This window comes from Drosophila ficusphila, unplaced genomic scaffold, assembly GCF_018152265.1.
Source record: "Drosophila ficusphila isolate 14025-0441.05 unplaced genomic scaffold, ASM1815226v1 contig_198, whole genome shotgun sequence".
Classification (NCBI taxonomy): domain Eukaryota; kingdom Metazoa; phylum Arthropoda; class Insecta; order Diptera; family Drosophilidae; genus Drosophila; species Drosophila ficusphila.
The window spans coordinates 13,289,562-13,301,522 of NW_025064092.1; the positions used below are offsets into that span (position 1 = coordinate 13,289,562).

General features: G+C 47.7%; 1 protein-coding gene across 1 annotated transcript; it reads left to right on the plus strand.

Moving 5' to 3' along the window:
• Window positions 1-10,521: 10,521 nt before the first annotated feature.
• LOC108097033 (malignant T-cell-amplified sequence 1 homolog) lies at window positions 10,522-11,782 on the plus strand (the record flags this gene model as incomplete). Its single annotated transcript, XM_017199052.2, has 4 exons — window positions 10,522-10,598; window positions 10,664-10,816; window positions 10,883-11,185; window positions 11,568-11,782. Coding segments are annotated over 4 exons (615 nt in total), but the record flags the coding sequence as incomplete, so codon positions are not given.
• Between the last annotated feature and the right edge of the window lie 179 nt (window positions 11,783-11,961).

An 11,961-nucleotide genomic window follows, 5' to 3' on the forward strand; every position in this document is an offset into this window, starting at 1 on the left:
GTTTTTTACCGCATTAAGGCAAACGTTGGAGAGCCTTGGCACACAACTGAAGCTCACTTTTGAGGACGCTCTAGTCGCCGGAATGAACACAACAAAATCTGTGAAATAAGCAAATTAAATTAGTGGGCAACCCACTCCACTCCACCACTCCTCCACTGCTCCACTCCACCACTCCTCCACTTCCTCCTTCAGCACCGAAGCACCAACGCACCGAAAGCCGTGTGGCGACACTGCTAATTGCGCGATTTAAGCGAAGACTGCGGAACATGGCTCCTAGCAGCCGATGATGATGATGATGTGGTTGCCTCCTCCACTGCTGTTTGGTGTTTGTGGGGCAAACAGCGAGTGGAAAGCGTTGAAATAGAACATCCGGCGGCAACGGAAAAAAGCTCCAACGAAATCCCATCGTAAGGCAATATTCATTTTTCTGGTCACGTACGTAAAGTAAATCAATTAAGTTGTCATAAATTGTACCATTGCAGCCGACGACGACGACGCCTTCCCCCTGACAAACCACTCCACCGCCACGGCCATCCGTCCCGTCCAATGTCTCAGTGGGGCCCACATTGCCACGCTGCCACGCTGCCTCATGCCACCCCGACCCTTCCGTCGTAGCTGCTTTTTGTTGCCAGGCTCTCTTATTTGATTTGCGTTCTGTTTGTGCAGCAAATTGAGCGGCATTTTCTTTTTGCGCTGCGCTTCGCCTCTATGACTCCAGCACTACGCAAAGTGTCTCATTTAATCTTCGAGATACTCGCAGATATATACGTATACTATATATATAATTTTACAATGCGCGACGAACCAGAAACCACGAAATTGCTGGCGAATTTTCTTTGCTATTAAGCCATTTTTTCGCTGTGTTCTTCTGTCGCTTTTACGACTTGAAGCTGTGGAAGGAGCATCCATTGGGGGGAGAATCTGAGTCTACGATTGTGTTATTTTATCTGTCACTTCGCGCGGCACGGCAGCCCCTTAGCCGCACCGACTAAATTGTTTAGATGGTCACTTAACGCGGAAAGCTTCTTAGCAGAGCAAATGTTTACTTTGTACACTTTCCCTATGCTTTCCAAGAACCTCCTCCAGTACTCAAATCCAAATGGTCGGGGAAGAACAAATATTAATGCACTTTTTAGATTTTTTGCGGGATTAATTTGGATCCCAGAGAATTTCGGGATAGAGCTTGGCATTCCTCGGGGAGGGGGAGTAATTCTGGCTGCTCGATATACAATAGCCAGTTTAATATGAAGGTATAAATTTGAAAAGCCCCACTCCCGGGCAGACGAACAATTTACGATGACACATTGTCGTCGTATTTTTCCTAGCCGGGGCATCCACGGGCCACTGCCAAAGCATTCCGAGTAACCAATTCGCTGTTGTCTGAACCGCAAGCAACCCCATTCGCCCAACCCCAGAAAGGACCTCCTCCTCCTCCTCCTTTGGCAGGAGGAAGACTCTGCTCCACTCTGTTCACTCCCATTCCTTCCCGGCCGCAGACTGGCGCACTTTCGTTAAGCTCAAAATGATTGCGTATAATTTGGCAGCGTTTAGTGGATGCCACGAGCGGGGGGGAGACTAAGTCTGGGTCACAACTGACGGCGGCGGCGGAGGAGGGCACTTGCGGCCGGAACGGGATTTCTCTTTCATTTCAACAAGGATTATTTACTTCGCCCAAGATTCAATAACAGTTTTGAAATGAGCGTAATTTCGCAGAGCTTTGGTTCAGTCGCGGTATAAGCCCTAAAATAATGTGGCATAAAGCGCAAAGTGGTCGCCCCCCCCAGGAAAGTGGGCCAACTGAATTAGACATTCCCCCCGTTTAAGAGGAAAGGAGGAGGAGGGGCACTTTGCACGACGAGTTCCAGGACATGGACACGTCGTCCGCAGGACCGCAAACACACAGTAACAGTAACACTCAGTCTGTCTGACAAACGAAAGGTTTGCGACTGGTGAGTCATCGAGTCATCGAGTCTGCGGCAACCACACACTTATCAATTAAAAGCTTTGTACAGAAGCCACCGATAAAACCGCTGTCAGTGGAGCTCCCAGTTAATGGCGTTTTATCAAGTCGTTTTCGGGTTTTGTGTGTGCAGTTTTAATTAAAGTTGATTAAAAGCCCGGCCTGGGTCACATGCATTATGACCTGCTGTCAGGCAATTCCGACCCACCGGTTGGTTGTTTTGTTGGTTCGTTGGTTGGTTCGTCAGTTGGTTGGTTGGTTGGTTCGTTGGTTTGGTTTGCTGCCTAGTTCCCTGTCATTACTCAGGATGCTGGTACAATTATTCCGATCCGAATCCGAATCCCAGCTTCGAGGGCGTAGTGTTCGGTGTTCAGTGTTCAGTGTTCAGTGTTCAGTGTTCAGTGTTCGGTGGCTCCGATAGATTCGTCCAGTTGGTCAGGCCGGTCAATCACTGTCTCGTTTCGGGTTTGGCCGAATTAAGGAAATTAAACTTCATGTTTTAAAACATCCATCTAGATAGCCGATGCACCCCGGATCGGTTGGCTGGCTGGCCGACCTGGCCAGAGGAGTCAGATATCATGTAATTGTCGAGACTATTAAGGAAATTAGCTTTCACCCTGCGCCAGTGTTGTTCTTCTTGTTCTTCCAGCCGGATACTTTTTTCGACTTCGTGTTGGGTTCTTCTGCAGGGCAATCACAATCACGTTTTGCATTCGCCCAATCTAGCCACCTCCAACTCCAAGTCGGAATCCGAATTCGAATCCAACTGCTACTCCAACTCCAGTTCCCGGGTTGCCGGGTGTACGTTCCGTTTGGAACGCAGTATGCATGTGCAAATCTAATAATTCTTTGCCAACTGTCACTCCATTAGCGGCAAATCCAGCGGAATGAAGCGCCCGGTGGGTGGGACAGCGGCCAGGAGCAGCCACTTCCTGCTCACTTGCTCGAGCTTTGAGTTAGCGCCATCTATATTTTTTTTTTTTTTTTTTTTTTTTTGTTGAAGGGCCACGCGGCAAGGTCTAAAGAGGTCAGATTTGGGGCAATGTGTGTCTGCCTCTCCGGCGGGGAAGGGGTGCGAGTATGCCGATTGCCCTCTGAGGAGTGTTTGGGTCGCGAGTACATCGATCTCACAGCGTCCCTGCTCCCCAATCCCCAATGTCCGTCCACCCAACACACTCCGTCTCATTGCACTCCACCCTGCCTGCCTGCCGAGTATCAGTCCCACTGCTCGTCGCAAAGTGAGTGTGTTTGTACACCATTTCGAGGTTTGGCGATTTATTTTGCACAAGTTTTAATTTCCGGCAAATTTCCTAGTACAATTTCCCTTCTCAGAGCTGCCGTTGCGCTTTTCTCCACTGCACTTCAAAGTGGAGCACTCTCACCCCTTTCTCCTTTCTCCTTTCCTCTTGTCAGTCGCCCACCCACTTCCCCACTTCCCCTCTTTCCCACTTTCGCACTTCCCGCCTGTATAAATTACCCTAAGATGGCGACATGGCTTTATTTGGGCCACTGCGTATACTGTCTATGTGTGTGTAAGTGTGAGTGTGTGTGTGTGTGGGAGACAGCGGGATGAAGTCATCGGGTTCAGCAGGTCAAAGCACTCATGCTTTGTGGATTTGTGCAATTTTATGTAAATTAAGCAAGTGCGATTTTTCGACACGACTTTCTTCTTGGCAGTGCAATGTGTCCGTCCGTCCGAACTGCTGTCCAACCGGTTGCTCTGGCCCTGTTGTTGTTGTTGTTGTTTTTTTTTTTGCACTCGGAGTCTTGCCAAAATCTTCTGGCCACTCGACGCCACTTGGCACGCGGCCAGGTGCCACTGCCCGCAGATAATCACTTCGGATGGCGGATGGACGGGACTGATTCCACACACCACTCAACTCAAAAACTGACACAGCAAAGGGGATTCGGAAGAAGGAAGCCCGAATGCCAATCACAGACAATAAAGATTGTAAAATTTGCTTTCATTTCCAAAAAAAAAAAAGGGGAAGGTTTCAAAAGTCGCGCTGCCTCCATTGGAAAACACGGCTTTCTACTTTCTAAACCCGTTTTATTGCCCGATTCACCGCTCGGCACTCGGCGGTTTTCCGGCTGCAGACATGTTGTCCCAGGACGGCCGTTAAATGAAAATGCCGATGCCAAGCCAACAACAGACGGCGGCAACTTGATCTGGCCAAAAAGCGTTTGATTTCGCTCACACTGGGCTGGTAGTGCTGCAGTGCTAAACAAAACGTGGTCGAAAAATGTATCAAAAGAAAAACGCGGGGGAAAGAAAAACAATTGGCATTCAATTGACGGCAATCATCGGCAGGCCGTGATTCCAATTCGGCGCTGTTACAGCAGTTACAACAGATGTGTGTTCCCCCTCCTCCAAAATAGGAACAGGAGGCCACCAGTTCTCCATCGGGGATGGATAAAATCCTATTAAGGGTTCATTCCTCCGACGCGGCCAGCAGTTTTTATCTCTCTCGCTAATCGGGTAATCGGTGGGAAGCCCTCTGGTCAGTCGGGGAGTTTGGGGATTTGAACACTTTAAGGATACTTATATCTCCACAGCCAGACCGAACTGAACTCAATTTGTTCCTGCTTCAAAGAAGCAAGCGGAGGAAGACAAGATGCACTGGGAGATCTGGAGGAGCTGGAGGAGCTGGAGGAGGAGGGGGCCGCATCCAAAATTCGAGAATGCAAATTTTAATTTGGTTCCGTTCTCCTGGTTCCCTCGTTCTTCATTGGCATAAAAAAAGTGCAGAAAACGGGGAAAGGCGATTGGGCATCAAGGGCCGAGCAGAAGAAGTCAACCGAGCCAAAAGGCAAAGTTTCGTTAGTTTCGTTTCCGTTTCGTGCAATTAAACTTACTTAAGTTGCCCTTTATTTCCAGCCTGAGTTCGCTGAGTCCGCTGCCATCACACGCTGTTGCTGCTACTGCTGCTGTAGCTACTGCTGCTGCTGCTGCTGTTGCTGCTGCTGCTGCTGTAGCTGCTGCTGCTGCTTTTGCTGCTGGCCATACAACTTGTTATTTAGTGGACTTCCGGCTGCAGCGGGCCAGCAGCAGAAGTGGAAGTGGAAGTGTTTGACGCGGTTTGGACTGCGCCTCCCGCCCTCCTGTCTGATGGGCGAAAGGGCATATCTTATTATCAGTACTTGCCACGCAGCGTGGAAAAACGTGGCAGGAGTTGGATTCGGAGGCCTACAAGAACCAGCAGCCGATAACTTTGGCCATAACTCATCAGCTGGGCGCGCTGTAAAGTCCTTTCAACTGCTGCTCAGTTGCCAAATATGGTTTTTGTGCTTGCCTCGGCAACTATATATTTTCGGGCTGGGGCCCTGGTCTTTATAAGTTTATATTTCTGTCTTTCCCGTGTCTAAATATGATACATGCCCACGCCACAAGTTGGTAGTTGCTAGTTGCAAGTTGCTGGTTGCGCCAGCACAATAAGCGCCAGCCTACTGCCACTGCCACTGCCACTGCCACTGCCACTGCACCCTCGAAAGCATTCAACCACCCAACCACCCATTCACCCACCACCCACCAGCCAAAAGCCAAAACTGTCGGCCACCCACTCTGCCACTCTGATATTCGCCATGTTCTAGTTGACTGCCGCCGTTCAGCTTGTTTCAATTTTTCTGGCAAAGTTGATGCCGGGAAACAGATTGTTTGCTGCACACACACAGAGCCGAACGAACAACAAGGGCAAAGGCGGCAAAAAGTGTCGGCGCTGCAAATTTTCCTTAGCAGTTTGAACTTCTTGTCTTCTTGCCTTCCCCCCATCACCATCCCCCAACCAGGATGGGTTCCCATCCCCATCCCCATCCCCATCCCCATCCGATGCCCACTCCATTTAGGCGGTGCATCCGTGATCTGGCGGCGCCACTCGCCTGGTGGCCATGCACTCTTATCTGCTGATGGTGTAAATTTCTTAAAGTTCCCAACTTGCCCATTGTTGCAACTGCTACTTGCTACTTGCTACTTGCTGCTGCTGCTGCTGCTGCTGCTGCCGATGTTCCGATGTCCGTGCTCCACTGCTCCTGCTCCTCCTGCAAAGCTCAATTTTCCTTGCGATTTTGTTGGCGTCTTCGGGAAAGAGGATTGCGGATGGTGAATAGTGGATAGTGGATAGTGGATAGTGGCAGGCTGTTGTTCGGCCGTTTGTTGCTGCTCGTTTACATTGCGGCAGCATTTTCGAGCATTATCCTTGCCGAGCAGTCAGTGCGGAGCCCTTCCTGTCTGGGCCCCCTACTCTACTGCTTTTTTCAGCCGCCTCTGCCTGGGCGAGCTGGTATAAATAATATCGCCGCTAAATTAGTTAATAAATCATTGGAAAACGCTTCCAAGGCGTTGACTCGTGGCTGGCCTGGCCAGCGGCAGGAATTTCCGTTTCGCTCACTCCAAATCTTGAGGAGAAGTGGTTGTGCCTGCGCCTCTTTGCCTGTTTTGTGTGTGTGTGGATATGCATATGGATATGCTGATGCAATGGCAGTTTGCAGTTGCAGTTGCCTCTTGGCAGGATGCAGCGCATATATCACCGTTGATTCGGCATTCCCGGCTGACAAGGTCGGGTAATTATCAGCTCGATTAAACATTTAGCGCGTCGCCTGCCTTCAGTTGGCGGCGCTCCACTCGAATTCAATTAAAACATTAACAAACAGGCGGCCGAAATGAAGGAGGGAAAGAGAGGGGTGGGGAAAGGGGAGGGGACTGCCAGTGGGTGGGGCCAACAGACAAACTACTCTGCTGCTGCTGCTGGGCCCCAAAAGCAGGCCCGCCAGCGGTGGCAGCTTCCCCCGCTGGTCCGAAAAACACTTTGTAAATGAGCCCTGCCGAACCGCTTGGTGCGTGCATATTTGTCGATTTACATTGCGAATTTTTGTTTAAACACGCACACGCAGATCAATCAGACCCCCAGTCCAGCCAGCAGAGGCCTTCTGCCCCACCATTCAGCATTCAACGTGCCACATTCAGCATACCCACCACCCACCATGCACCACCCACTGCACACATGCACTCAGTCGGCTGTTCGCGTACATTGGCACGCTTTTGAGGGGTTTGTAGTCGTTTTTGCTTTCGCTGTTGTTGTTATTGTATTTACACATTTTTTCGAATATATTTGCAAAAAATATTCCGCGTTCAAACGAGTTGAAACGCACAAACACAAACATTTGCTTACTTTCCTTTCGCAGTATTTAATTGCACCGCAACTTAAATTTGTTGCCAGTGCATGTATCATATACTCTATATATGAGAGGTGGATATAGTATATATAGCGTATGTATATGAACATATATAGCAAACGAGTGTGCCTCTAAAAGTCTGTGGTTTGGTTCTTATTCATCTGGATTAAGGGTTGGTTTAATGTGGTGTCAGCTTAACGATGTCCCCGCTTGATTGATCCCCAAAAACGGCTTAACATTTTTAGGGACTTCAGCTACATATATTACCTGGCTTATTTATTAAATGGCATTCGTTCTAATACGTTGCTTAAATGGAATAAACGATGAACGAGGTGAAGTAATTAAAGGAGATGCTTGAAATACACACTTTTTGCCAGAGTTAATACCACGAAAGCAGATCGCAAATTTCGTGCTTTGGCAGTCACGCATGTTTTCCCTCCTCGCAAAAGTTTCAATCCGAAAGGACTCTTCGTGCGGAAGTCAAACCACGATGCGGTACAATTTTTAAGGATCCAAAGGAATTTTTAATATTTTAATATGCAGGGGGAGTCAAGAGGACCTGGCCGCAATCTCAGTCTCGTCTCGGAGAACAAGTGTACACTGGTCTGGGTGTTCGGTGCTCTAAATGATCCGTTTATCCTTGAAGTTGGTGGCTTGCCTGTGTGGCGTGGCATGCCTCCCTGTGGCTCGTGAGTGGCTACTAGTCCGTGAGGCCTGGGCAGCAGCAGCATTAGAATCGCAGCACCTTACCTTCCCACAGAAGCAGAAGCACACGGGAGCAAGGGCGAAATTATTTTGCAATAAATTTTGTGACATATTTCCATGAATGTGAAAAACGCTTAAAGGAAACTCTTGCAGGCAGACGACAGGTAACATCTGGGGGGTTGTTGGTGGTTCGGCGTTGTCTGTCTGTAAGTCTGTAGGTCTGTAAGTCTGTGCGTTGTGCGTTCTGCCTCGCACATACAGACACATATTAAATGCACATCAGGGCGACACAATGGCAACTTAAATTGTCTAAGAAAACGTCACCAGTTGTAGGGATAGGGATTCCTGCCTGACGTTTGCTCGCCAAGTGTGGGGAAAACAAGAAGCGTGGGAACACGCGGACGCGGACCTGAACTAAGATCCTAAGACCCACCTCTCTGCCCGGCGATTTCGCAATCTGCGACTGCGACTGCGACTTTATGACAGTTTGATTTATACATTATTGAAAAAGTTTTGTCGCAGGCGCAAAAATCAGTCGCCAGCACCGACAATCACGTAGCCAATGCGACGCCAACACTGACAGCAACACCTAAGCTCAGCTCAGCGATTTACACCGGGAAAAAAACTACCTCACTTGATTGTTTCCATTAGCCGGGAAGGCTTAAGTGTTCTTTTCTTGCTTTTAATTCCGTTTCTTTAAAATTTTTTTCTTTTTTTTGTATTCAGTGTTAATTTCTTATTGTTCAATGGCATAACTCAATTCATCAATGTATTTTTTTTGGGTGTACAAGTTATCTTCATGAAGGCACGTTACGCACAGTAAGCCCATTAATAATTTTTACTCCGAAAATGTTGTCTTTGAGTTGCGGGCCTGCTTCGATGCCAGCAATGAAGTGAAATCCATTTTTAATGCGCTCTGGCGGTATCAGTCTTAGTTCCCGCCCACTTACCGCCCACTTGCCGCTCCCCATCCGCAGTCCGTCACCGATTTGGCCGGAAACTGTGAGGAGTCCTAGCCCATCTATGCGTATGCACGGCATCGAAGTTTGGCTCAATGGGAGCACGTCGATGGCCTGGCTCGTGAATATTCGGTGGTGCCCTTCCCCTTGCCTGCTGCCAGTTACTTTTTGGCATCGAAATTAATTAAAAAAGTTTTCAATCAGCCTTCTTCGATGTGTCAGTCCCGCGAAAGAGAGCATTAAGTGCCTGTGTTTTATGCGATGTCGACTGAGTGGAACGCTCACGCTCCAATATCAAGCAAATAATCAGAAGCGCCTAGGTGCGGAATGTCCTTGGAGGAGATGTTCCTGCGATCCTGCCCTCTCCTGGATTTCTTTGGCTGACTGGCACTCAGCTTGCACAAACACAGTTGACTAAAAAACAAAGGAATCGGCGTGTGGAGGCACTCCACACACTCCATTTCATGCCACTCCCACTCCTTTCCAGGACTAACATTCTAGGTGGGACGGACCCACCTTTCGGGGGGCAGGGGGCAGATTTCTTTGGCTTTTGATAAAAATACAGATATAACACCGGCGTTCGTTCGCCTGTGTGTGAGCATTGTACGAACATTGATAAAAGTTTTAATTTATGTCAAAAGCTTTCGCCAAGAATTTTAATATGCGCACAATTTTTGCAAAGTTGTCCCTTCCGCTCACTTTGTGCCTTTCACTTTGGGCCGAGTTCCACCCTTATTTTCAAACTTATCGAATCCTTTAGAGCTGCGACAGCGGCAACATTCTCTGGGCAGAAGGCTAGGGCTCAAGTTGATGCTTAATAAGTAAAGATTGTCGAATAGAAGCCGCGCCGGAGAAGACTTAGTCAACTCTTCCACTTGGCCACTCTTCTGTGCATCAGCAAAAGAATGTGCAGGAGGATCGCCTAACAAGGACGAAATTGCTTTGTCTTCGTGGTAGCTCTCAACGCCCTCTCTTTGGCCCCTCCTTGTTATTCAATATATACATAGTTCTCGTTGTCGGCAAGCAATTGCCATCAACTATGTTTGCCTTACTCTTCGGCCACAAATGCAACACACTCCGACAGCAACAACAGCAACAACAGCAGCAACAGCAACAACAGCAACAACAGCAACAGAAGCAACAACAGCAGCCCAAAACCAACCCATCTTTGGGTTTCCATGTAGAAGGCGACACTTTGTTCTCGGAGTTCTTTTTGCTGATTCGGTTTGCATTTTGATTTTGTATGTGTTTTAGGAAGCCATGCATGTTGCCCTGAGCAAGTTCGAACCACCTTCACCCCTTTTTCCACCCACTGGTAGCTCCCACCAAAGTTACTTTGATTACAAGAGTTAAATGACATGCGAAAATTATGACAAAAACGTATAATAAAGTTATTAGTTGTACGCTATATTTGTATTCTAAATACACTCGTAAAAATCGTATATCTGTAGCATGTTTATTTACTACGTGCAACTAATACACTTAGCATACAACTTGCAACAAATTGTTGACAGTGAGCAACTTTCACTTTGCAACAGTTTGAAAACCAGGGTCGTCTCCTACCCAAGTTGCGAACCTGGTTTCAATGTGCTAAAACCAGGGACGTCTCTTACCCGCGCTCCGAACCTAATGTTCAAGTTTCACACCATCTTGGTATTTTCGTGTTCCGTGCTTTTTGTAGAATTTTTAGACCAATGTGGCTGTATGGCAACGCCGTAAATATTGGTTCTTGTTCCATCTCTAATTCGTTCGCATCAGCTGCCAAAAAAAGCGCAAGAAAAGGAAGTCGTGCAAAATGTTCAAAAGTACGTACAGCATGGCGCTTATGTCGTTCTCTTTCAGACTAACTTAGGCCTTCCGATCTTTCCAGATTCGAGGACAAGGACAGCATTTCGAGCATCCAGCAGCTGAAGTCGTCGGTGCAGAAAGGCATACGTGCCAAGTTGTTGGAGGCATATCCCAAATTGGAGACCCACATCGACTTGATCCTGCCCAAAAAGGACTCGTACCGCATCGCCAAGTGGTAGGCTGTGGCCTTTTATTTATTAGACCCGGATACCACATTACCTTTCCCCAATATCTTGCACAGCCACGACCACATCGAACTCCTGCTGAATGGAGCCGGCGAACAGGTGTTCTTCCGCCATCGCGATGGCCCCTGGATGCCCACGTTGCGGCTCCTGCACAAGTTCCCCTATTTTGTGACCATGCAGCAGGTGGACAAGGGAGCCATCCGGTTCGTCTTGAGCGGAGCAAACGTCATGTGCCCGGGTCTGACCTCTCCGGGCGCCTGCATGACCCCGGCGGATAAGAGCACCGTGGTGGCCATCATGGCCGAGGGCAAGGAGCACGCGTTGGCCATTGGACTCCTCACACTGTCCACAGAGGAAATGTAAGTGATTGAAACTGCGTCCCCAGTTAGACTTTATTTCCATTATAGTTATATGTTTTCAAAGTACTTGCTTTATCTCTAAATGGGTTGCAAGTACTTAGAGTTCTTACTTCTAGTTCAGCCCAAAACTATATATACACAGTTTATTTGTTTTCTAAGTTAGCTTAACAGTTGAACTGAATAGTTTGTAAGGAGTCCTTTTTGCTAGTTTACTAGATTCTATTAAATTTCTTCGGTTAAGAGAGAATATGTGTTAGCTGCAGTAGCTCTTAACTTGTGTAAAGCTTTCAGATTTTTATAGAATTAGAGAGAACTCAATATCTCTGGCCAATTTGCTTTACTTCAATAACCAATGAACACATTTATCTTCCCGTTTCCACAGTCTGGCAAAGAACAAGGGCATCGGCATCGAGACGTACCACTTCCTAAACGACGGCCTGTGGAAGTCGAAGCCCGTGAAGTAGGCGAATTAGGAATCTGCAAATGCACTTTTTAGTCTTCTATGTCATGAGAGCAAAGAATGGTTTTGATATATGCAACTGAATCCTGTTTATTATTTTTTCTGTCCTAATATAACTGTCAGTTAAACTACTTAAATTAATGCGAAACATAATTAAAGGCATTTAAAGCAAGAAGGGAAGCTAGCTTCGGCGAGCCGAAGCTTATTTACCCTTGCAGCCATGACAATGGCGAGCATAAAGGTTAAACAATATCGGAGCTAACACCGGTTGTTCCTATGACCGCTATATGATATAGTCATCCGATTTTCATTTATA